Source organism: Gastrolobium bilobum, unplaced genomic scaffold (genome assembly GCF_033153095.1).
Source record: "Gastrolobium bilobum isolate Gb01-03AN ecotype WA unplaced genomic scaffold, APGP_CSIRO_Gbil_v1 utg12072, whole genome shotgun sequence".
Lineage (NCBI taxonomy): Eukaryota > Viridiplantae > Streptophyta > Magnoliopsida > Fabales > Fabaceae > Gastrolobium > Gastrolobium bilobum.
In genome coordinates, this window is record NW_026899161.1 from 693,972 (window position 1) to 721,477 (window position 27,506).

The following is a 27,506-nucleotide window of genomic DNA, read 5'->3' on the forward strand; positions in this document are numbered from 1 at the left end:
TTACACTCTCCCATCAATCCCAAAATAAATCTTCAACCAAACACTACCTTGGAGTAAGTTGTTAAGAAAGAATAGTTCTATATCCTCCTAAGTCCTAACTCATCATCTTCCTAATAATTTTCTTCATTATTATTGAATATATTTAGGAATAATTATATTGTCGCCTCTTTATGTTAGCGCTTATTATATTGATACTAATTTTTGTTTAAGAAATTACACATGTCATTTTTATTTTATTATTTTTCAAAAAACTTTATGTGGGATTTGCACGTAACAAATGTAAGATATATGTAATATCTTAAATGAAGGAAGGTGTTAAATTAAAGTGTAAGAACAAAACGTAAAATAAGGAATACATGTACAATTTTTTAAATTTTTTAATTAAAGAGTGTCAATATAATAAACACTAATCTCATAAAATGTTTGTGTAATTCATGACTTTAATGTTTCTACAGTGAATGTAGATAAGTTATTTACAATCACTTTTAAAACGACGTTGTTTTGGGTTGAAAAATTAAAAATTATATTGAGAAAGACTATTATAACACTGAAATAAATTATAATTATAAAAATATCTTCATTTTCGCTCTAAAACGACATTATTTTGGGGCTCAATGTAGATAACTTATCTATATTGATTGCAGAAAAAACGAACCCTTTATACTTAGGGTAAAATATTTGTCTTTTTAAAGGATATAACTTTATGCCATTTTAGATCTTAACCGTTGATTTTCGTCAATCAACGGTTATAATTTATTGAATAAAACTTATTAATTAATTATTAATTCACAATAAAACTCAATACATCATAACTGTTAATTGATGAAAATCAACCGTTAGAATCTATGACACAAAGATATATCATTTAAAAGGGCAAACATTTGTCCCTTATACTTAATTATTATGTTTATGAAATGTCAAATACTTAATTTTTACTTAATCATTATTTTAATAAGGGAAAAATATTTTTCATGTTACAAAAGATAAAATTATATCTTGTAATCTCAAAATTACATTATTTTAAAAAGGGAAAAATATTTTTTCAGTGATGTAATGTCCCACATCGGTTGGAGAGGGGAACGAAGCATGCCTTAAATAAGTGTGTGGATACCTTTCCTTGTAGGAGGCCTTTTGGGTAACCCGAAACGTAAAACCGTGAGCTCGACGGTGCTTGTGCGCGGGGCAAAGCGGACAATATCCTGCTACAGGCTTTGGGGGATGTATCCTGCTACAGAGTTTGGGACTGTTACAAGTTACAAAAGATAAAATTATATCTTGTAATCTCAAAATTACATCATTTAATTTTGTTTGTTTCTTTATTGTATTAATTTTACCAAAACAACTTTCATTAATTCTTCTAGCCCTTAAAATAACATAGTTTTGAGGTTGCAAGATAACTATATCTCTTCTGAAAGAGAAACGATAAACCCTTTTAAATAAACATAAATATAATTATTAGAAAAATGTTCTAAAAGGGTTCAGAATTGCACGTGGAGAAGTCAAAAGTAATATCATTAAATTGTAACTATTGAGTTGCTTTCACAACTTTTTAGCTTGCATAGTTACGGAACAAAGGCAAATCCCTATGTATACCAGTGTGGTTATTTCTCCTTATTAATCGGGAGAATATGTGGGTTTTCAACTCTTTTACCAAGATGAAGTTTCAATAAGCCTAAAAAATTGCGTCAGAGTACTTTGAATGTTGACACTAATCCTATATTACCATGACCGTGTGAACAGAACCCTACATAGTAATACTGTATTGAAATTTAACACCAATCCCATTTTCTTGACATTTTTTGTTACTTTGAACTGGAGAGAGTATTTGGGCTGGCACTGAAATTGCGTTATAACCATGCAGTACTCTGTGAAACCAAATCACACATAACCCTAAAAATAAGAGCAACTGAACACAGCAAAAGCAAATAATTAATTTAACAATGCATTACTAAACATCATTTGTCATAATTGAAGAGGAATACAAAAACTTTCATAGAGATCAGCTATGATCCCATAGGCTCTCTATATATTATAATCACGAAAACTAAAGAATGTGGTTTCAACCCTGTTATACAAGTGATTTTGGGTGATAGACAACTGAATCTGAAAATACTTAGAGGAAAAAGCATGTCCTTTTCTTGCGTGCTTTCTTCTTAGGCTTTGGTGGTCTTAATGCAACCTTTATTGCAGTGTCAAAAACTGACTTCACATTCTGAAACATAAAGAAAGAAAGAATTAGAACATAGACAGTTAAATTACTTTCCAATTGGGAATTGGATTGAAGTATAGATCGACCACCTTAAACTAGAGTTTGGAGTTTGCATCAAAATATGTTTACAAAAGTAATTGTTAATCGCAGGTCCTCTAATGGTGTTTCTCTTTAACACTTAAAACACACAAGGAGTTCTCTGAATATACCTCTTTGTATATCTTTTTAACATTCAAGCCTTACATACAAATGATTTACATGGTACTATTTAAAAGCAATAGCAAATAACTAGAAATACTAATGACTAACTTAGGAAATCTAAACACATTAATTGTCCACTAACAAATTCCTAAGGGACACACCTCTTCACCACAAAACCTTTCATTTTCTATTTTCTTTTATTCAAATAAAGTTTAAAAACCCAACAGTTATGAAGTTCTGATATTTACCTGCTGTGTTTTAGAACTGCACTCTACATAAGTGACTGCGCCAATCATTTTCTTAAGTTCTTCTCCCTGTTCATCACAGCTATTGTTAAATACATTGTCCCTGGAAAAAAGATTTTCACATTCTATGTAAGCATATTTTGGTTTAATTTGTTGAGGACATGCCTGAGAAGTTGTAATTCGTGTGGCTCCCGGATGATCAACCAAGAATTGCTTGTCATCTCGCAAATCTGTGCAATGAAAGAGTTAAGTAGAAACCAAAATTAGGTTTGAGGTCCAATGACAAAATTGCTGAGCAACACTAATGTAATTTAATCAACAAGGGGACGACATGTAGCAAGATGTTGATGATATTATAAATGAAATTGATTTGAAAACATTAAATTCATTCAGAAAATAAAAGAAACTGGAATATATAGTTTTCTTTTTGGCTTCATGAAAGTAATAATTTTTTCTGTCTTTCTTAACTACCTGCTGTAAACTGGCCTTATATTTTCTGTTTTCTGTCATGGCACACAACTTGCAATTGAAAATTTGTTGATGACTGGTGAGTAATGCATTTTATTTACGAAAGTTTCATGGGTGGATTATCAAAGCAGAGTTGTGTAATGCATGAACAAAAGAAAATTAAGCTTCAATTATCCTTGATAAAGATTGAGAATATACACAAAGGACGTTGTTTATATGCAGAAACTGAACTTTCATGGCATACCAATTTGATTATTGACTTAAAAGGGATAGTCAACGCATGATTGTTATGCTACTTTTGAGAGAATTATCTCACCTAGTTTTGTTCCCACAAGCACAACAGGTACATTTGGAGCATAGTGTCTCAGCTCAGGTATCCACTGTTTGTCAAGAATCCAATAATTATAATTCCCTTAAAGACTGCAAAGGTGGCAGATACTAATCTGAGGGAAAACATAATTATAGTTACAGAAAAAGGAGCAAAGAGGAGAGAACCTTTTTGGAAATGTTCTCATAACTGGCTTTACTGATGAGAGAAAAGCACAACAAAAACACATCAGCTCCTCTGTAGCTTAAAGGCCTTAGCCTGTTGAAATCTTCCTGTCCTGTAAATCCACAATTTTACACCAATTACTTAACTCAAAAGTCCCACAAGCTCACAAAAACATTTCTCTCTTCAACATTTTGAATTTAACATAGAAGATGTAATCTCAGAAAGAAAGATGATATTGACCAACCTGCAGTATCCCACAAACCAAGATTAACAGTGTTGCCATCCACCACTACATTAGCACTGAAATTGTCAAACACTGTTGGAACATAATCCTATCATAAAGGAAGCAAAGGAAAATAGTATTAGCTTTATTACTAGCTCCTTCAACCATGATTCAAAAATAAATAAATAAATAAAAACCTACTGTGGGAAATGTATTGCTTGTATAGGATATAAGCATGCACGTCTTTCCCACGGCACCATCACCAACTGTCACACACTTGATGAATCTGGAAGTAGTCATTGTGTTGTGTTCTTCTACTTACAAAAACATTGAAACTATAAACGAAGTATGAACTTAAAAGAATGAAAAAAGTGAAAGAGAAGGGCGTGGTGGGTGGAACTTAACAACCTAGCAGCAAGTCTACGACCTACTTTAGTTGTGGCTCATCCAAATTTATCTAATTTAAAATATTTGCCCCACAAAGCTTTTCTTTACTTTAAGTGCAAGGCCAAAACCAGGGAGGGTAACAAAGTAGGTATATGGTGCATGCGTTAGTTGGTTAAGTGTGGAAGAAGGGAGGGAATGGACGATGGAAAAGCAAATAATTTGCTTAATTAACTAATACACTATGATGAAATAAAAGAACAAATTAAGATATGATATGATATGATGCAATCAAGTCAAAAAGTTTCTTGTGAATTGCTTGTAAAATTTCTTCGTTTCCCGAATTATACATTTCGTAGTTGGTCCTATATGCTTAGCTGGGCTGATCTGGCATCGGCTTTTTCTTGGGTCCATTGTTTTTAGAAAAGCCCAAATGTGAATGCCTTTTACTTTACCGTTTTGTTAACTATAAGTTGCAATGAAGACTCCACAAAACACGGTTATCATGGCTGCTGTCTGTGGAACTCTCCGGCACTAAACACACAAATCAAATGGCCCAACAACTAGAGCTCATTGAATTGATAGGTGTGCCTTTTTTTTGTCTTCAAAAAGTACTTATATTTGATACTTTTTTTTTTTTTTTACTTTCTCTAAATAATTGATACGATTTGAAACAACATGTCAAATGCTTTTGTAAGAAGTTAACAAAACCCTTAGCTTTTATAGAATTAGTTAAAAAGAGTTTAATCAGTTTATTTATGTATCTTTTGTTTTTTCTGCGGTTACTGCAGACAAGTTATTTGCAGTAAGCCCAATACGATATTGTTTTGGGACGAAAATCATGGTGTTTTTGTAATTTTAATTAATACTCTTTATATTTATAAGTTTTTAAAATTTCAATACCAAAATAATGTCGTTTTGAGAATAAATATAGATAACTTAGTGACTGCAGAAGTATTTTTCCCATTATTATTTAAGTTATTCAAAATAAGTCATATTCTATTTTTAATAAAGCTTTTTTTTTAGAGAAAAATTAAATTATAATGAGAAAACATTTTGCATGAAGGAAAATTAAATTAAAAGTTTTAGTTGTATACAAATGACATCCTTTATTGCATAATTAGCTAATACAATTTCGTAAATAATAATAATTTTGTGTCGTTGTATTTAAACTATGAGGCTTATGTATGTCATGTTACAGAAAAATTTTATAATTTCCTGCACAGACAACATAGGTGGGGCCTACTGGCTTTTTAGAAAAACAAAAAAGTAAAAATTTGAGACACGGAATTCAATCAGTCTATAATATATTCTAAACAAATTCCAGTAACACGACGCTTATAAATCCCTTAAACTATATATATATATATATATATAATAAAATCAGATTTCTCATGCATAGATTGTAGAGACTCTATGCATGCAACAACCAAATCCTCTCTTGAATTCATCCAAAGAAAGCTTTGTTGAGTATTTGCGCCAACTTTAAGCAATCTTAAAAGGAGAAGATTTAAGGGAAGGATCTGCGAAAGGTCCCTCAACTAGTCCCTTTGCTATTAATCTGTAAGTTGCTTCGGTATAGTGGAGTCCATCCCAGTTTATACGTTTTGAAGGTTCAGAGCAAACAGTTGAGCGAGGCTCCCCACAACTTACGTTTGGAAGGAAATTGAAAGGTCCACCTGCTCCACAACATGCTTTGAAAGTCTCACTCTTATCAGCTGAAAAGCCTGCATAATTAATGTACATATTTAAATGAATTTGATAAGAATAAATTGTGCTAAAATTAGATATCACTTGTTCATCCAATGAATGAAAATAAAAACACAACGCACCATATTGATGTGGTGCTTGAAATAAACGTTTGGCATCATTGAAGTAGTCGAAATATATTATCTTTGCTTGAGGATTTTTCTTCCTTAGTGTCTCTATGGCCTGTTTGAGCTGCTCATTATAGTACTGAGCCAAGGTATTGTAAGATTTCAAGCACCCAAATTCGTCATGGTCGTCCTTGTTATCACTCTTCTTCACCGTCAAAACTGCAGAATTGCACCCAATGGGGAAGTTCCCTGGTACCACTAGCTCTACAGCTCCTTCTTCTATTAATGCCTACCAAATATTAAACAAAAAACGATACAGATATTCACCACCGGCCGTGATATAATCAATCAAATTTCAAATTAAATGCTAAATGAACTATTAAAATTGATGCTACTTAAATTTGATAAACATACAGTGGTGGTATTGGTAATTGCTTCAACAATCAGGGGAACTATTTCTCGGAGTTGTGGAATATTTTTATTTGCCACCATATGCGCGATAACATCATTCCCACCAATCTCTCCAACCAGAAACAATGATCTCTTTAAGCAGTTATCACACTCTGTGTGTGTCATAGAATGGAATATATAAAAGTTATTTAAGTCATGTTGAGAAAATTTCATGTATTGCATTGGATAGAAATATTATTATAAAAGAGTTTTGTTATAACCAACCTTCTTTGGTTTTACAGAAAGAGGGTTTGAGCTTCTTAAACCAATCAAGTTGAACTCTCAACGATTTTGCATCTTGCGTCAGTGGATTGATTTTGGTTCGAGTGTAGTATTCCATATCAAGTGCAGTTGCACCAACATATGCAAAATTTACTCCTTGCGTGAAGTTTTGGCCTTCGGTGAGATTCAAATAGGCTGGCAAAAATGGCAACCCATATGCCTCAGCTACAATTCAAATGACCACATGTTAGTGTATTAATTATTCAATCACTAAAGAATTATAATTTAAGTAGTTGTAATGTTTCGTACTCTATTATTAAGAAAATAATGGTAAATATATATATACCAATGAAATCAATGATGAGTCGTCCATCTGACATGCGACCGCTTGGATGTTTGAAAAATGTTGAGCCATAAGGACTGTCGCGGATAACCTTGCCAGGCGGTGGTTTGTGGAGGAAAGCAGCATTTCCGGTGTCACTTATAGAGTCACCAAAGTTGAAAATAGCTTCATATGGCAGAGTATTGGCATTTGAAGCAAGGAAACCACATACGAGGGTGATGCTAAAGAGAATAAAGATCTTCATGATGATGTTCCTGTAAGCTAGGAACTTAAAAGGACCAATGTAAAGAAGATCGATCGGTACTTGGAGTTGGATGAGGGGTGCTTGGAGTTGAGCTTTATATATTGTCACTTGTCAAGCCATAAATATAGTTTGCTGCTTCGATTCTATTTTGTCATATTTTGGTTGTAACAGAAGATATTTAATTAAGGCCATCTAACGACTTATCCTTGAATATGGATCTCTTGGTTTAAGGTTTTGTTACTCTGAACATTATGTGCTGCAATCTCTTTTGGTTCTTTCTATAGTTATATTGTTTGTTGCACTGTACTCACCTACATTATAGATCCATACACTAAATTTAGACGTTGTAACAATTGAGTTAGGAAAAAGTGTGTATGATAAACTTGTGTGGTTTTAAGTGAAAGAAAAGATATATCATCTGACATTGAGCTGTGAAAACGGGCCAGCCCGGCCCATTTAGCCCAAGTGGATTAGGGTCAAAAAGTCCACAATGATATAGATTCACACGGGCCAAAGCCCTATGGGTTAAAGCCAACCCGCGGGCCTTCTAAAAAAATAATATGTATTTTAAAAAAAAAAAATATTTATAATAAAATGGTGCATAGAAATTATTAGAAAAAATAAAAATAAATAGTTTTTAGAAAATTGTCACTTTTAAAAAAAATTATTGCATAGAAATTTTTTCGTAAAAAGTTTAGACAGAAAACGTTTCTGTAAAAAATTTGACGAAAAAAAAAATTCGTCAAAACTCTTTACAGAATCTAAATTCCGTAAAAGTTTTTGACGAAAAAATTTCCGTCCAAATTTTTGACGAAAAAATTTCCGTCAAATTTTTTGACACAAAAATTTAAGTCGAAATTTTTGATGAAAAAAGTTTTTGTTGAAATTTTTGTCTCAAAAATTTTCCGTCAAAATTTTTGACAAAACACATTTCCGTCAAAAAATTTTGACAAAAAATATTTTTGACAAAATTTTCGATAAAAAATATTTCTATCAAAATTTTAAACGGAACACATTTTTGTTAAAAATTTTCCACGAAAATTATTTCTGTAAAAAACTTTGACGAAAATATTTCTGTAAAAAATTTCAACGAAAAAAATATTTTGTCAAAAATCTTTACGAAATCTAAATTCCGTCGAAAGTTTCACAGATACATTTCCCTCAAAAAATTTGAAAACAAATATTTCTGTTGTAATTTTCATTGGGTCACATTTTCATCGAAGATTTTGGACGGAAAATATTCCGTCAAAATTTTTGAAGGAATTCTTTTTTTCGTCAAAACTTTTGATGAAATTTTTTCGTTGTAAATTGGGTTGAATATTGTAGCCCGCGGGCCAGCCCCAACCTAACCCTATAATGAGAGGGCTTTAAAAGGATGGGCTTAAAATGACCCCATTACATAAAGGGCTAAAATTTTATAGGGCTGGCCCTAGGGCTTGATGGGTTGGCCTTAGGGCTTGAGCCCTTTTTGTCAGCTCTAATCTGACAAGAGAGTGGCCAAAAAATAAAAAGTAAATATCCGTTTGGGTCCTTAATAAAAAAATACGGTTCTCACTTTAATCACTTACTAAAAAATATTAGTTGGCTTATTCCTATGAAATTCAAAGTGGACTCATTTTAATTATTTTGAGAGACTAATGTGGATCTTTTTGAATTTGTGAGGGACCACGATTTCAACTAAATGGGTCCATTTGAATTTTTTAGGGACCTCAAGACTAATATTTTTTTGTAAGGGACTAAAGTGGAGAACCGTGTTTTTTGTTAGAGACCAAAAAGTGTATTTACTCAAAAATAAATAGAGTAAAACCTATCTTGGGTCTCTAACAAAAAATACAGTTCCTATTTTCGCCCATTATAAAAAAATATTTATATTAGTCTTTTTTTAAGGATTAAATTGCGTCTTTATTAAAATTTTGAGGACCCTATTTTTAAAGAACTAGAATTATAGAAGGACCAAAAGTTAATTTTTTTTATAAGGGACGAGAGTAGGGATCATATTTTTTTGTTAAGGATCCAAAAAGGGCTTTACTAAAAAAATTAAAGATATAGGTCCTGCCTCTTTGTAAAAGTAAAATGACACAAATTGTGTCATCTAACAAGATAAACATTTTTTCCATTAACTTAATATAACACCGTTATAAATATAAAAAAAAGGGAAATAAAATTAAAAATTAGCAAACATAATGAAAATAAAGCCTAAATAACAAAATAAAGCAATAATAAGTAAAGCGTAAATAAAAATTTCGAATTGCCAAAAAATATAAAATAATAAAAAATTTGTCTTAGTAATACAGGATAAGGGTAAACTGAAGTCAATTTGTGAGTATTTGTGGCCCTATCCACGTGGAACTCGCACTCGAGTTGTAAACGGATGATTCCCGAATTGATAGGAAAACACATAAGATCACCTCATCTTTATAAAAGCCGAAATCCTAACTAGAACTGATGGGAACACCAAATTGGATACACTGAGTACGTATTCCAGAAAATAGTTAACTGTTATTGTTTCTTGGCATCATCATCGATTCAAGAATGTCAAAAGAAAGGGATAGAACTAGAAGGGGAAGCAGAGCCCCATATACATGCGGAGGTTGCAAGTGGATGAGGAAAAAGTGCGGGAAAGATTGTCTTTTGGCTCCTCACTTCCCACCGCAGAACACGCAAGAATTTGAAGCATGTCAAGGAGTTTTTGGGTTTAGCAACATGCAAAGGATGCTTAGATTCCTTGGTGAACAAGAGAGGCAAGAAGCTGCCAACTCTATGAAATGGGAAGCTTCGATGTGGACCCAAGACCCTGTTTCTGGACCCCTTGGTCAGTACAAAAAATTACAGCAAGAGAATAACAATCTCATTAACCTATTGAATCCCCCCGAACTTGGCAACAACAACAATGATGATGATGATGATGATGAAGTAGCTCCCACTCACAATGCACGGATTCAAAGAAGTGATTTTCCGCATTCTCTTAATCATCCTGGTGAAGGAAGCACAAGCTCGAACAGAGTTGAGCAAGAAGGTCAACAATGTATTCAACAGCAAACCCATACTCTTCAAGATTCAGGTCAAACTTCGTTTCCCACTTCTTTCTCTCTCTTCTCTTATTATATTTAGATTCTTGATATTTTCACAGAACAGACTGGGTATGAAAAAGAAAGTAATACTATTAGGTAGAAAGAACTAGGTGAAATTTTTTATCTTTGTGCGGTGTATTTCTTGTATTCGTAGTTGAGATAGAGATAGAACTGTAGAAGTGTAGCGCTTAATTAGTTAAGGTTAATCATGGGTTATCCTCTGTTTTTGTATCACTGACTAATTAATTGGAAAATAGTTCACATGAGAAAAGAAACTAATCTGGAAATTGTGCACCAAATTCAACAATGTAATATGGAAGGTGGAAATTATTGCAGTTGATACTGTAAGATGTTGTTGACACATGCAAATAATTCTATGATTTTGTGTCTATACTTTGGTTATGTTAATTTAGACAAAAAAGGGGGAGGAGATTATTTCTGGGTGAACTCTTTCATGCATTAGGAAAGGTTCTTCTGCCCCTTCTTTATTGGTTTTTTGTGTATGGGCCAATGGCTTCTGTTTTTAGGTTCAATCCATTGACCCTTTTCTACTATTTCTTTTTCTTCTGCCCCTTCTTTATTGGTTTTTTGTGTATGGGCCAATGGCTTCTGTTTTTAGGTTCAATCCATTGACCCTTTTCTACTATTTCTTTCTGCTTAGAATGCATGCCAAAACCCTTTTTGAGTTTTCTCTCAAATTTTACAAATTTGAAATTGCATATATGTATGCCTTCATAACTTCTTATCCTCATATATATATATGATTACAATGAACTGTTTCATGCGTAGATGATGAACTAGTAGTCATAGAATTTGCTTTCTTCTTTTGATTTACTTTTCTTTAATCTCATTTTAGATGAAAGCCAGTTGAATAGTGAAGAGAAGATGACTGAAAATCGATGATTAAGACACAGGAAGAAAATGATCATGTCTCATCAAACCTCCTGTTTTCTTCTTGGTAATCCCGCTTTTCTTAGGATAAAGTTGAGTTTGCAGTGTAAAAGAATTCACAAGCAAAATTACTGTGCATAGAAATTTTAGAACATTCATCATCTGGGTAATTTTACACTAAAACTAGCAATATTATATAATTCAATACATGGCTATAAAATTTTGTGTAATATTCGATTAAGAAATTCCTCTTCTCCACTATGGATGCTATTGTGGTAGCGCAGCTAGCTGCTCTCAAGAATCATGTTTGGTAGATGAGCATTGTTATCATCCTAATCGTTGTATGTGATGGAAAAATAATGTAAAATAATTATTAGAGAAAAATTTGTATTTAAGAAATTAATTTAATAATACCAGCAATTTCGTGAAATGTATTTAAGAAATTGAAACATACAATAACAACGTGAAGTTAAAGAAGGAAAGTGTTACACACTATGTCAAAGACAATTTGCCTTTTCTATGGTGCCCAAAAGTTAATGACAATTGTGATAGAACAGATTATTTCAGTTTCGAGGTGTAAATAAGTTCGGTTGGGCTAGATTTGGCCTGAAAGAGGCCAATGTCTATATAAAAAAAAATTAGGTTTGATCTGGTTCGTTAGTCTTATATAAGCCTAAATTATAAGTTTGATCTGATCTATATTTACAAAAATAAAAACTTTGATCTAGGCCTATTAGCATGTTTAAGTCTACTAAGCATTCAATAATTAAAAAAATAATTAAAATAATATCACTTTATTATATTTAAAATAAATTATATAATATAGGTCGGTTTGTAGGCTTTATAGGCTAGGCATATAAAAGAAAGTCATGTTAGACTTTTTTAAGACCTGAGTCTGTTCTATTTTACTATATATAATAGGCTGAGCCGTAGGCATATGTTAGACCAACTGTCTCATTTATACCCATACCTTTATTTAGTGATGATACTCTCAAATAAGCATCACTCCGCGGACACAAACTACCTGATCAAATGAATGTAGAATGAATTCAAAGATTTCAAAATCCATTTTAATAGAATTTTGGTAAAAAAGGCAAATAAAAGGTAACTCATTTATTCTGATTTCTTTTCATATTTATAAACCATGATGACTATTAAATGATAGAGTCATGTATATTCAATGTTTAATAATGGTGAAAAAACTCAACTCTTCACATTCAACTCCTTATTCATAATACTTAAATTCTATAAACATTCTAATGTATCATCTTATCATGAATGACGATAGTTTCTTTTTAATTAATTAATTTTCCTCTGACGCAATATCTTGGAGCGTGTTTGACGGGGGGATTTTATTTTGTTGCCTAAGAAAGTGGGGATGAAATTCAAATGTGACAATGTTTGGTAGGAGTTTGAAAAAAAATTGCCTAGAAATTTTTTTTATTCATAAAATGCCTAGAAAATTTATTTGTATGAGAATGTATTTTATGTGTAAAAATAAAGTAAGAATACCACATGAGAATACCACCAAAGGGTGGTATTTTGATTTTGCCCGCAAAATGCTAATTTTCCCACAATTTTTTTAATAATATTTTGGCCTATCAAAACAACTTCTTTTTTTAACTTTTTTAAAAAATTTACTTTCCTACTATATTTCCATTAATTGTGATTCCTAGATAAACAAAATTTTCTATTATACCAAACACTCCCTTAAAAGATCTCCTAGTCATCAGTAGTTGGTAAACTTAAAATGCATGGCAATATTGTTATCCAATTTTCAATCAAAATATATTTCTATTTTTCACTATCTCTTGTATAGTACCAAGACACTCTAAAACCCAATTACACTAACAATCTTCTATTGCATGAGCGCAGTTACTATTCCTACGAGTTTGACTCTTTGAGTCGCTTACGGGTTCGACTCTTTCAGTCACCTACAAGACTAATTCAGAGTTCGAGTGCGAGTTCAAGAATTACGGTACTTATGCCCCTCCCCAGGTAGTGTTGGTGGGATTCGAACCGAGGTCCTCTTTCACCACTCAGTTCCCATGCTACCAACTGAGCCACCACACTTGGATACGCAGTTAATATTTTTAGTTATTAAGGATGTACACGATAATTATTTTATTTTTTATTCTGATATTTGGAGATGAATATTCTTTTCCTATTTTTATACCCGAAACAAATAAATTAAAAAAAATTCAAATTTTTTCCTCGGCTATTGATTCAATCTCAAAATAAAAAAAGAGCAATTTTATCAAACATAATTTTTAACTATTTTTATTTCTTATATTAAAAATAGTAAGAAAAATTATTTTCATAAATATTACCGTACATACCTTTTTTTTTTGGATTGCTCCACTGATTTTCGGACTTTGCCCCGATAATGTCCAATCCAACTCGGATAGGTTACCATACATACCTTGAATTTATTATATCTCTATGTAAGTTTCGTTTTTTTTAACAATATCCACCAATCTAATGACACAATGTTATGTATGATTATTTTATTTTTATATCTTGAATTAAATAAGGGATTTGTATTTGTCATTCAACATGACACAACAAACTTTCCTACAGACACAATATTTTGTAGGGTCCACATTTTTTGAAAAAAAAAAACTATGGCACGCAAAACGAATCTCTGTAACATTACATAATCACTTTTCCTACAACATAACTCTTATAAAACTCATTAAATAATTATACAAAAACTATTGGAAATGTAAAAATATTAATCATACCAAAACATGATCAATAAATTTTCATTAAATGATTATACTTATTTGAAATATATGTCACAATTTTTTTAAACTTGTCCCGAAAAAATATGCATTGTTTTAGGGGAAAAAATTTCTTATGCACAGGAGATGAAGTTATGATCTTTGCAATCTAAAAATAATGTCGTTTCGGGGTTTAGAAAAAAAAAGTATAGGGTACTTTGAAATTTTATTTTTTTATATAATAAATTCTATTAAAATATCACGTATTTTCCCCCATAAATTTCAAACAAAATAATATTTATGTCGTTACTGCATATAAGTTATATGCATTTACTTCCAAAATGACATCGTTTTGGAATTAAAATATTAAATAATCATAATTATAAAGACTATAATAACCCTGAAATAAATTAAAATTACAAAAATACCATAATTTCTACCGCAAAACGATATCGTGTTGGGCTTACTGCAGATAACTTATCTGCAATAACTACAGAAAAAACGAACCCAATTTCAATATGAAGTCATTTTTGAATTACAGAGATAATTTTATTTCATGTTCTAGGAGAAACATTAATATTTTCTAAGGAAAAAATATTCCCTGCGACTTGAGAAAAATAAATTTTAGGCATACAAAATTGCATATTATCAAACCGAAATATGGTATTATACTGAACAAAATTTTCATATAAAACTCATTTAATGCGTGGCTATTAAAATAATTAAACAACAATAAAGTTTTCATATAAAACTTAGGAGCAGGTTATATTTACAAACTTTTTTATTTACAAACTACATTATCTTCTCCCGAAAGAACACTATTGTAATTTGTAAAAATTTATTAAAAAAATTTGTAAACAGAATTCCCCTAAAACTTAATCAATCAATACATGTTTTACCGTCCTTCTCTCTCGTTTTCGATCTTCCTCAATGTTTTGACTGGGAAAATCATGATTGATTAAATAATACAAAATAAGGTGTATTTTGGAGTATGAGAAGGAATAGAAAGGAAGTGAGGAAATTAACAATTTTTATACAGAACTGAGAACTGCCATTTATCATGTTCTTTCCGAAATCTTATCTGAATCAAAATAATGTCCACAATCACATTCAAGTAAATTCACCTTTTATAGGACTTCTTGAGAAACATAAAAAAATGGGAGAGAGAAAGACGGAAGAAAGGATAACTAAAGATTTTATTAGAAGCATACCAAAAAAAAAGATTTTATTAGAAAATTATGGACTGTTAATTAATGAATTGATTTGACGATAAAAAATAAATTGTAAGAGGTTATACAATTTTGTTGTTGCAAGTATATAATTAATTGCCCCAAGTTTGTGTTTGAACAGACAAGTCATCTTCACCTTTATTTTTTTCAAATATATTTGAACTTCTATTCCTATTCTCTTTATTTATGTGTTGAGCCTCCTCTAAAATTTTCCAGTCTCACTTTCTATCTGTTTCTTTTTTTTTCTTTTAATTATTATACTGATGAATACTTATATAGCTTCATGTCAATATCTCTTCTATTTATAGAGCATTTTTACAATATAAATATAATATTGTAATAATGAAATAATATAATTTTACAAAGTATCTCATACAGTGCCACATGCGATTTTTCATAATACAATATCACATAGTAAATATTATAATAAATTTATATATAATATTATAAAATCTCACATACCATGTATTTTAATATTTTTTATACGTGAAAATGTTGGTCTATTTATTTTTTCACAATGTCAGTAAAGAAACAATCAATACTTTTAAAGTTATCAAACTAATTTTAAATAGTCTTGTATATTTTTTTTCTACATAGAACCAATCCAATTATGTCCAAATTATATAGTTCGGGTATTTATATTTTTGGATTGGTACATAAATTAAATTTTAAATCTCTCATACATTGAAGTTATTATTTTTATAATTCTTTACGAATAGAGTGTATTTTTCAATAACTAAATAATTAGCCAAAAACCTAATTGTTTCTAGAGACTCTTTGTAAGCTGGTTCCGAAATACTAAGGTTTGACAAATATAAATGCATGTACATACCCGCTTCTAAAGCAATTAAGATGGTAATTAATCTCTCAATTCAATCAGCAATCTATCTCTCTTCTCCCCTCAAAGTAAAAGCAGAAGGACTCCAGCTATATTTTATCATGTTCCTTGTCAGACTTTGAAGAACTTTACATTTCAAACTTAACTTTAAATGCTTTTCATTTTTTTAAAAGAAAAGAGACTTTGGAATAATATTATTATTATTATCAAAGGACATTCAGTACCAAACTTGGTTTTGTCTTCCTCTCAAAACGGTTCTAAAAACACCCAACAAAATGAAAAAAACAAAAAACAAAAATGAGTTCAATGTTATATGGTAATTTTTCTTTGGTCAAGGTTTCAAACCACGTGAAACAATCGGGGCAAACGTCTAGTCTTATTCTCCGAACATGACTTGTGTGCTATCTCATATTTTATATTTTATTTTTCTAAAAAAACAACCTTCAAGATTAATATTTGAAAAAAATAAAGAGTAAATATTTTTTTCGGTCCTCGGCAAATTTCACGATGCTCACTTTAATCCCTAGCAAATAAAAAGATTATTCATGGTTCTTAAGAAGTTCAAAATAGACTCATTCAAGTCCTTTTAAGATACTAATGTGAATCTTTTGAATTTGTGAGAAACCATAATTTCTACTAAATTGGTCAATTTTAAATTTCTTAAAAATCACGAGTAATTTTTTTATTTGCTAAAAATTAAAGCAGATATCGTGAAATTTAACGAAGATAAAAAAAAAATATTTATTCAAAAATAAATAAAAGAAATTGGGATGAAATGTCAAAACAAAGATTGGTATAGGACTTCTAGTAACTATGGGACCCACCAACTTTACTCAACGTCCCATCTCATCCTATGATGATGTCATAATAAGGGAATTTTTCCAAATATTCCAAGTCGCTTACGTCATCCCACCAGAAAGTTTCCACGGTGACGACCTTGACGACGTCACCTTCCAAGTAGGAATGAGCCAGCCGGATGCTGAGCTGTCATGCTCCCTCGCTTTGCCATCAGATTTCCCACTAATTGCAAACTTACCCCCACTCCAAATTTTATAGTTTTTTTTTTTTGTTTATTATTTCATAAATTAATGTAGTAAATTTTATATATTCAAAATTTGAAAAAAAAAATTAGATATATAAAAAAATGCTTAATAGGTTATTACCCAGATGGGATCATGTGCAGATCGAACCTAATGCAGAGTTTTAAAATAGTTTTAATTAAAAAAAGTATGGGCTTAGGATGATGCTAAAATATTACATACTCTCAGAATTTATCTGTAGTTACGATTCAAGGGACAAGTTATGTGTGAGACCTCATTTGTTAGGGACACTAGTGGTGGTGGGGGCTGCACAAAAAAAATAATAAGGGATTGGTTTATACTTTATCAGTCAATTCTCAGTCTCCATTTTGATTCTTCTTCTATATCTTTCATCTTTTCAATCAAACAAAATATATTGAAAGAAGACAATATAATAAAAGTTGAAATTTTTTTCTTTTCTTGTTTATATTCTTTTATTTTTTAATATATTTAAAATTTTCTTTAAAAAAAATTCGAGGGTGTTTTCCCCGAACCTCCACCACTAAATATACAGACATAAATAATATTTTCTGAATCTGCCGCTACATTCATGGTTCGCCACTACAAAATGACCATATATATCCAATGCTTAGATTTGATCTTTGTTAATATTTTTTTTTATGGGACATGATATACTTATCACCAAAAAAGTTTACAACCTTTACAACTAACTTAATCATCATTGATTTTCGTCAATCTAAGGGTTATAATTTATTGGAAATTAATAATTATTAATAATTACAATCAAATAATTTTCAATAAATTATAACCGTTAGATTGACGAAAATCAACGGTGATTAAGTTGATTGTAAACTTTTTTGATGGTAAGTATATCTTTCTCTTTGTTTATTTTGTTATTGTTAAATAGGCAAGATTGGTTAAGAAGTAAGTGGAGTTAGAAATTGGCGTTAATGATTCAAGGAAAAAGAAAATTATGTTCAGACTCAATGACTCACCGTAGGCATGGAGATATTAATATGCATCGCAGTGATTATACCGTGTGCCAGATGAAAAAGAGCGACAGTGACCAATGTGCCACGCTTTGTCAAACAAATTACCAGAATGTCACGTGAACAGTAAAATTTTCCAAACTGCCACGCGTGATAATTCGCTACACAGTGTAGCGAATTACGTTTGCAAATAATTCGCTACACTGTGTAGCGAATTATGCCAGGTCAGATTGTCCCGTCAGTAAGAATGCCACGTGTCAACCCTGGAGTAATTCGCTGGGGTATGTAGCGAATTGCTCCTAACGAAAACCTGTTGCACAGCAGCATGCTGGACACGTGTCAATCATGCACAAGTTTGCTACACACCATAGCGAACTTGCTTCAAATTTTTTCTATAAATCCCCTCCGCCCCCCACCCCTTCCCCACCTCTCCAACCTCACTCCTTCTCTCTCTAAGTGTGGTCTCTCTCTCTCTAAAGGTTAGTTTTATTTTTTCTTTAGTTTTTTTTTGTTTTAAAATTTATTTAAGTTATTATTTAATGTTTAGTTGTAGTTAATGTAGTTATTTGGGTTAGTGTTTTTGTTTGTTTAGTTTTTGTTGTTTCAATATTGTATTTAATTGTTCGTTGTTCGTTGTTCCATATGCCTATAACCCATTCACTGCCACCCTTTTTTTGGTATGCTCTCATCCTCCATGGACAACCGGCGTTATGATTTTGACAAACCATTATCAGCCTTTTTTATCATTTTTCTCTACGATTGGTGTGCGATTATTTTCCATACAATATTGTTTAATTGCCATTTGTACATCATGTTTGGTGTCGAACAATTGGTCCTTATATAGCTCGTGGCCCATCTGCCAGTTAGGTATTTATGCTCCATGCATATCTTCCAATTCTTGATCTGGATATTCCTAATTAACATTCGTGAAATGGCTGATTCCATCCCAAAATGGTACATTATCATTTCCTGTACAATAACATATCCAAAATCCCAAAATCATATAATTTGTTTATATGAATCACCATCGACATCTATATCCGACGACTCACTGTCCGGAACAAGACCTTCATCAACCTCTTCCTCGGAACTATCGGTACGCCATGATGGATCATACATGTCGTGGACCGGCAAGCTTTCATCAAACAATTGTTGAGTTTATGGTGCAGGCGCGGGGGACGCGTCCTCATCTTCCGGATTAACCACTGGCACCATGTTTATGTCGATGATTTCAGTGGATGGTGGAGAAAGTTGACTGTTTGATTGTCCACCATAGTTGACTTCTGCATAAAATTCAATAAATCTCGACTCGCCGTGTTCTGAAGTGCTTGCATCTACTACTAACGTTACATCGTCATCTTCAACAATTTCGACGCCAACCCATTGCACGGGGTTACCAGAGGCACACCTAGCGGTCAATCGAGCAAGATTTTGACCACGTTGTAATCTCAACTTCTTGTAGATTATCTTTTTAAGCTCGTGAAGATTGCATGTTGGGCTCATGCAAAACATTTTTGCATCACCTTCAAAAACTTGCCCGTTTTGTCCAAAATATCTTCTCCCATTATAATAAACTGTGACGATTACATCATTCCTACCCTCACTCATCTTACAAGAGTAGAAAAGAAACTAACATTCACAAAAGATAACACAAAAGTAGTAATGTTTGTATATAATGGCAAATTTTCGCACTCAGAATAGGATCCTGAAATTGAATTGAGCTGATTTATAGTAACAAAGTTCGCTACATGGGTACCACTTTATGCAACATAATTCGCTATGCCCCCTAGCGAATTACTAGGGGGCTGACATCTGTCCATTATCAGTCAGAGCGGTTCCTAATTTGCTATGATTCATGGCAAAATAAGTACATAATTCGCTAGGAAGTACAACGAATTTTGGGGGTATTGACACATGTCCCGACAATGACTGGACAGGATTGGCAATCTGACATGTAATTCGCTGCAAGGTATAGCGAATTATGGGAGTTGTGACACGTGTCTGACAAGAGACTGCCATGACTGACTCCTGGTCAACTTAATTCGTTACATACCCCAGCGAATTACTCCAGGGTTGACACGTGGCATTTTTGCTGACGGGGCAATCTGACCTGGCATAATTTGCTACAAAGTGTAGCGAATTATTTGCAAACATATTTCGCTACACTGTGTAGCGAATTATCACGCGTGGCAGTTTGAAAAATTTTACTGTTCGCATGACATTCTGGTAATTTATTTGCCAAAGCGTGGCACATTGGTCAATGTCCCTGAAAAAGACATGGACGTGATATGTTTCCAATATAAAATTCTTTCCACGGCATTTCATTCAAAATCGCTTACTAGTCAAATTCCTTTTATGCTAGTCAGTCTGAAACATATTAGATTTTTTTCCCATTTGGTACCCCCATAAGAGAAACAATGTACATTTCATCATTATTTATAACGTTTTAAATAATAATCCTACTTATACAATACAACTACACACTAGCATATATTGTAATTTAAATTCCATGAAATAAAACTAACTAACTCAATTAAGCTTAAATAGAGCTATTGATTCCTATTGATTTTCGGTAGAATAATCAATAATGGCATAGAGATATCCGAATTCTATATTTGTCACAAATTATTGAAATCCATTAGCATGTACCTACTTTTAATAGCTTAAAGCCATGTTTGTCAGTGTGTAATTGTCATACTAATAGCTGTATTTCACTCTTTGCCCATGGAAAACATTCTTCGGGTTATAGGTATTATTTTGTCTCTGTCACCGTTGTCCATTTCTGTCATGTTCGTTCATCTCATTTTCTTTCTACAATTTCCAAATTCCAACTCAGGTGGCACGCCTAAACCCTGACAACTGAAAAAGTTATAGGCACATCACCCCATGTATAATATTCATTCAATTTAGAGAATTCGAGATTAATCCTATGCACAAGGTTGTGTTACTTTGTCATTGGCTTCCAAAAGATTTTGAGCCAATTTTTATGGAAACAAAACTCACGGTAGAACTTTATAGATGACGTATCATTTAAATTTTGGAATTCCACAATCACGTGGGCATCAACATGTTTGCAGTCATTTTCATCCTACTTGAGTGTAGCATCGATCATGCAGGTGTTCAATTTTATTTCACATTCTTCGTGAAGAGAAAGTGGAAATAAACAACGATCATATATGTGGAGCACTCTTTAGCACATGACATTATGAAGAAAAAATAATAATAATAATAATAACAATTTGTCTCCAATTGAATTATTGGAAGCAAGTTGTAATCACTATGAATGTATGCAATATTAGTCTAGCGTGATTCATTTTAAGCAAAACCAGAAAGAAAAAAGAAAAAAACTTATTTATATATAATAAACTACATGAAGTGCAATGTTGTAAATATTAATGAAAACTCATGACAACTATAAACCTAGCCCACCAACCAGCAAAGAGGAAAGTTATTCCACTCTTGTTAGTGTTCCACAAACCCTTCTCTCTGCCACAAAATATTCTCGGACCCCACATTTGCCCATTCATTCCAATTTCCATAGATATATACGAATCGGTTAACCATTTAATATAACCTTCCCATATCTTCAAAACCAACACGCCACCAAAACAGAGAGAGAGAGAGAGAGACCCTGACACGAAAACAGGGGAAGCAAGAAAAAAGAAGAAGAAAGATTGAAGCCATGGTTTTATTCTCCCAAACCCAAACAGAGTTACCCTTAAATGAGAATGACTCACAGGACATGGTGATATACCAAGTTCTGAACGAGGCTAATGCTATGAGCAACCCTTTTATGCCTCAGAGGCACCAAACCCTCGGTGGCCAGCAGCACGGCCTAGAAGCCACGAGGAGCATAGCAAAGAAGCACTACAGAGGGGTGAGGCGCCGCCCATGGGGGAAGTACGCGGCGGAGATTCGTGACTCGGCACGGCATGGAGCAAGGATATGGCTTGGCACCTTTCAAACAGCTGAAGAGGCTGCCATGGCATATGACAGAGCAGCTTTCAAGATGAGGGGTTCCAAGGCTTTGCTTAATTTTCCACCTGATGTTGTTGCTGCAGCTTCCTTGCAGATGGAGTTTTCTTCTAAGCATGATTTGAATAATCACGATTCTGATTCAAGTGCTAGCAGTTCTTGCACAAATTCCACTGGGGTAATAGATAGCTAGGGTCCTTGGGGCACAGTACTGGAAATATTTTGAATCCTTTTTCTGAAATGGGTTGCTTCATTTGTATCCGTATTCCAAACAATCCCAATAAGCAAAAAAAAAAAAAGAAGTTGAATTTGATACTTGGATCATAAATTTGTTATAAAGGTAAGTGAATTTTTATTTTTATTTTTATTTTTTTTAACGTCAAGTGTTCTTTGTTTTTGTGTCTCTTATGGATCCTCTTGAGTGTGTATATAAAGATAGGCTAATGTTCAACAATGTAATGGGAAAAGTGACCATAGAGCATCACCGAAGTGACGCATAGATTTAAAGTAAATCTCGTTTTCTGAATGGCTTATATACAAAAAAAAAAATCTTGTTTGATTGATAATGATATTGCGGCCCAGAATGAAGGCTATAAAGAAACTGGTATATTATGTTTCCGTGAAAAACCAATTCAAAATTAGTTGTTAACGATGAACGGGTCATCAATTTTGCCTTAATAAGGGTAGTAATATTAAATAGAAAGTCAAATTTCGATCATGTTGCACAAATGAAAACCATTATTATCAAACCTAACAGGCACAATCTATCAATCGTAATAATTGCTTTCTATATCTCCTAGTCAAGCACATGTTTTGACTTGTATTCTTTTTTTTCAATTTTGTTAAAAATGAGAATAGTAATAAATAAATAAATAAATCAGAGCAAGCCTTCACCGTTACCATTTTTTTTTTTTAGTACAATTCACCGTTACCATTTTATATTCATAAATACATGGACAAAGCTTTAAGGTGCGGCTCGTGAAAATACAATAATTTTTTTGTGAATAAGGGTATTTTGGTCGTTGTCCCCGTGACTTGTGTGTGATGGCTTTAATAAACACTCCAGGGATTTAAATCTTATTAAACACACTTTATCGTGATTATAGTCATCCTATGAAAGGCCGGAGCAGGAATTAATATAGTTTATGTTAAGTTAAATTTTTTTTGAACTATTAAGTAATTTAAATAAGTTTAGGAGTATTAATGAATTTAATTTAATTTATGTCTGATAATTAATTTAGTTTATATTAATTTAAATTATTTTAGAACTATTAATTAATTATTTTTAAGAGCGTTAATTAATTTCATTTAATTTAATTTATGTTAAGTTAGAATTGTTTTGAACTGTTACGTAATTTAATTTAATTTAAATTAGGAGTGTTAATGAATTAAATTTAATATATGTCTGTTAATTAATTTAATTTAATTTACTTCTATTAATTTAAATTATTTTAGAATTTTTAATTAATTATTTTTAGGAGTGGTGAATTTATTAGACTAAAAACACTAGACTGTTGGGCTACTTACACATAATATGCTAGCAGCATAGCATGTATAGCCACGTCTCAGAAAAACTGACACGTACGAGCAATAGCGGACCTAGAAAATTGTATTTATGTATGCATATTTAAAATAAAAAATAAAGAATTTTTTTAAATATATTAAAATGCAAAAGAATATAAACAGAAAAAGAAAAGAAAATTTTAATTTAACATAAAATAAAAGTAATCAAGAATCAACTAAACTGTTACAATAAAATATTTTGGATCTTCAACAAAAATTACGAGCCCCAATTTAATTCCTCAGGAAAAAAAAGTCGACTCGTAGTTCCTCATAATTCAAAAATAGACGCAAATAATCAAAATTGTGATCCCTCTGAAATTTAAAAAGATCCACATTAATCCCTCAAAAGGACTAACATGGATCTATTTTGAAATTTAAAAAGATCACGAGATAACTTTTTTTAAGGGATTAAATTGGGTCTCGTAATTATTGTTAAAAACCCAATATAATATATATATTTTTTCTCAAAAAATTTGTGCGTGCACTTGTACACATATAAGTTCGCCATTGCGTACGAGTTTTACACGTGTCAGACACATAACACGTCAATGCTATGCAACATAGGAGTTTGACTTGTTGTCGGCTACTTAATCTCATTATATTGTGCAGCGACTTACGAGACCATGAACCTACTTTCATGTATCCACACCTAACTCATCAGGTGTTGTAGCAAATTAGGGACGTGACATTTTGAAAAAGAAAAAATTCAATCCGTGTCATTCAGATAATTTTTTGAAAATGGTGTGGCATTTTGGTCGTTGTTTCTAAAGTCATGTCTTAGATAATTAGTATAGAACTTCATCTCATTCACTGGGCATTCAAAAAATAATAAAAATTAATTAGTATCCATTATCAATGTACGTAAATTTTTTATATTAACATTTATTAATAGTTTAACATATCATTATTTAGCGTCTTTATTATAACTATAAAAAATAATTGTATCAAGATATATTAATATAAAACTTTAACGGTGCATACCGAATAAACTCTTAAAAAAAGTACTGATTTTGCTTTAAAAAAATATAAAACAAACGGAAGCGTTTAAGCAACGACCTGATGCAATCGCCAATGAAAGCTTCAAACGGATTTTTTAAGTATGAAGCAACATCCTGAAAACGTTATTACTATATATAACTGAGTCAAAATATATTAATATGTTTAATTGTAACCTTAGGCTCCACACGTATAACGATGCACGCTTTATATTATATTTATACAAATTTTATTATTTAATTATAATTGACCCTATCTCATTTTTTAAATATTTGTTCTCTATTTTTATCACCTAAACACATGTGAGAGATATACATAATAAATGCATGAGGGGGGGACATTTTGCCATAATTTATTAGTTCCAAGCCCATTGTTGTCCTCAAACAAGTGGCAAGTCCTTAGCACCCACCGGAATTTTGAGGGGTTATACTGAGTTGGATAATTATTATGGAAACAGCAAAGGTCAAAAGAAAAAAAGAAAAGAAAAAAAAACTTGAATTCTTCAAACAAGAATTCTTATTTTACTCCCTTTATTCTTAGAAACGAGCATATATATATATATATATATATATATATATATAAAGGAGAGTTCAATGTTAGAAGTTTTGTCAAGTGTCACTCCCTGGTTAATTCTACAAATTGTATTCACACTACATGACATATACAAACTTTCTTTTTTGGATAAATTGGAAAAAAAATTTCTTTTAAAAATCGATTTTTTTTTAAATCAAAAAATAAATGACCATTTGCGGTGGCAGACAAGGCATTAAATGTCCCACTGCTGTTCACATTGGAATTGGTCAGCTGATTTAATTGCTTTTTACATTGGAATTTTGAAATTCGAATTTTGATTGCTCATTTAATTGGAATGACTCATCTGATCTAAAATTCGAATTTTGAAATGGAATGACTTAGCTGTTTTAATTGCTCATTGATCTAAAAATTCGAATTTTGAAATGGAATGACTCATGTTTTAATTGCTTTTTACATTGAAATTGCTCTTCTGATTTAAAATTCGAATTTTGAAATGGTTTCAAATTTTGAATTTAAAATATGGATGGTGGGAAAAGATTTGGAGAGTTTTGGGTGGCATTCATTTTGTATAAATAGAGAAGTTGTGTTTCTTATTTTTTCTTAGCTTGCCTACGATTTCTTTCTTCATTTCTGTTTGTAGGGGTTGTTGTGTTGGTATTATTTTTTGTTTTCTTTGGCTTTCTCCGATTCGTTTCATATTTTAATGGAAGGTTCTTCTTCTGCAAACTGCCAGGATTGAGGAAAGTGTTTGTTGATCTTTGTCATGCTATCTTCTTAAAAACATATTAGTGTTACTTATTCAAATCCCGTTCAGACAACATTTTGTTTGGTCCTTAAAAAAATTTAATCCAATCTTTTTTTTTTGCTAATACTATGACTTTTGGATGTTAACATATTAGTGTTACTTATTTAATTAGTTTTTGCCTTCTGTATCGTAGGCACATGGAACAAAAATCACACAAGAAATGACATATTTAGTAAGTGTTGAACTCATCCCTCCAATGATTGCTAAGAAATGACACTGAATGAATAGCGTTTTCATATTATAGGTAAAAGCTGATATTTTAAATCCATATTTGCTTGGTGTTATTGTTACCTTGATTTTGTTGATGAATGCTATAGTTAGCAATGATTTGTACGCATTTTTCTTTTTATATCACTTTCTCATGTTAACATGGTGTATTATAACGTATTATGATGTAGTTGTATGCAAAATTAATTATCCCTCTGAATAACAGATTTTTGTTTGTGATTGATATTTGCAAAGCTCTGTATCAATGCTGTAATTTTTTTCACCTGAAATATAGAACAAAATAACGACACAGTTTTTCTGTAAATATAAGGTTTGCAGTGCGATTAACCAACCACGGCGGACGACAAAATTTTTGATCTTTTTTCCCTGTGCATCGCACGGGTAATATACTAGTGAATACGAGATAAGAAGGTCTCGGGGGCTATAGCACCACCTCGCCATTTTTAGATCAGGGGCGTGTTTGGAATTTACAGGTGAAAAATAATTTTTGATTGTTTAAGAGATATAATATAAGATTGTTAATATGGCCTTTACCTAATAATTTAAATTTTTGAACTGAATTAGTTTTTGACATTGATAATTAATTATGCTAAAATCAGTTTCATATTTAGATATGTTATTTAAGAATGACTTTAAATATTTTATTTTATTTATTTTATGTAAAAACTTTGTTTTTAAATAATAAATAACTAAAATTTTTGATAAAAATCTATAGTTCTGATTATAATCATAATAATTATAATTAAAATGTATCTTGGTCAATGATGAGACATGGTAGGGCCTCTAAGGATATTTTTGATGGGATTATGGAAAAGGTTAGAGGTAAGCTTAATGGCTGGAATCAGAAAAGCTTGTCTCAAGCTAGCAGAATTACATTGTCAAGTTCAGTTTTGGCTGTTATCCCTTATTTTCAAATGCAAAGCACCAAAATTCCTTCTTCAATTTGTATGAGGCTAGAGCAACTTCAGAGGAATTTTATTTGGGGGGATATGGATCATGTTAGGAAAAACCATCTTATTAGCTGTGATACAATTACATTGCCTAAACAGGTTGGTGGTTTGGGCGTGAAGCGGATGAATAATGCTTTTCTTGCTAAGAAGGCTTGGCTTTTTATGACAGATCCTGACCAGCTGTGGATTCAAGTTTTGCGGGCTAAATATGTAGCTAATTCTAGAAGAATTGGTTCTTTTAAAGTCTCCAATGGTGATTTAGTTTTCTGGAAAAATATTTGCCGTGTTTGGAAGAGTATGAAGAGTATTTTAGCTTGGGAATTAGGTGATGGTAGAAGTATTAATTTCTGGGAGGATAATTGAATTTTTCCCAAT

The 27,506-nt window shown here is 31.7% G+C and overlaps 4 protein-coding genes across 6 annotated transcripts; 2 read left to right on the top strand and 2 right to left on the bottom strand.

The window, feature by feature from the left end:
• Positions 1 to 2,101: 2,101 nt before the first annotated feature.
• LOC133287888 (rac-like GTP-binding protein RAC13) lies at positions 2,102 to 4,148 on the bottom strand. Of its 3 annotated transcripts, XM_061485577.1 has the most exons (7): positions 4,041 to 4,148; positions 3,861 to 3,948; positions 3,619 to 3,728; positions 3,440 to 3,503; positions 2,821 to 2,885; positions 2,659 to 2,724; positions 2,102 to 2,212 (listed from the first exon to the last, which is right to left on the bottom strand). In XM_061485577.1, the coding sequence occupies exons 1-7, from the start codon at positions 4,137 to 4,139 to the stop codon at positions 2,114 to 2,116; spliced, it is 591 nt and encodes a 196-aa protein (XP_061341561.1). In that variant the 5' UTR covers positions 4,140 to 4,148; the 3' UTR covers positions 2,102 to 2,113. The 3 variants fall into 3 exon arrangements, with proteins under 3 accessions (XP_061341561.1, XP_061341562.1, XP_061341563.1); XM_061485578.1 differs by lacking the exon at positions 2,659 to 2,724; XM_061485579.1 differs by lacking the exon at positions 2,102 to 2,212 and having other exon boundaries at positions 2,664 to 2,720; positions 2,817 to 2,885.
• Positions 4,149 to 5,708: 1,560 nt separating this feature from the next.
• LOC133287926 (GDSL esterase/lipase At5g45910-like) lies at positions 5,709 to 7,299 on the bottom strand. Its single transcript, XM_061485629.1, has 5 exons — positions 7,059 to 7,299; positions 6,716 to 6,937; positions 6,455 to 6,603; positions 6,056 to 6,329; positions 5,709 to 5,950 (listed from the first exon to the last, which is right to left on the bottom strand). The coding sequence occupies exons 1-5, from the start codon at positions 7,297 to 7,299 to the stop codon at positions 5,709 to 5,711; spliced, it is 1,128 nt and encodes a 375-aa protein (XP_061341613.1).
• Positions 7,300 to 9,804: 2,505 nt separating this feature from the next.
• Positions 9,805 to 11,355, top strand: LOC133287850 (LOB domain-containing protein 24-like). Its single transcript, XM_061485526.1, has 2 exons — positions 9,805 to 10,360; positions 11,227 to 11,355. The coding sequence occupies exons 1-2, from the start codon at positions 9,832 to 9,834 to the stop codon at positions 11,271 to 11,273; spliced, it is 576 nt and encodes a 191-aa protein (XP_061341510.1). The 5' UTR covers positions 9,805 to 9,831; the 3' UTR covers positions 11,274 to 11,355.
• Positions 11,356 to 21,660: 10,305 nt separating this feature from the next.
• Positions 21,661 to 22,458, top strand: LOC133287866 (pathogenesis-related genes transcriptional activator PTI5-like; the record flags this gene model as incomplete). The annotated part of the gene is made up of 1 exon (XM_061485541.1): positions 21,661 to 22,458. A coding segment is annotated over one exon (588 nt), but the record flags the coding sequence as incomplete, so codon positions are not given.
• Between the last annotated feature and the right edge of the window lie 5,048 nt (positions 22,459 to 27,506).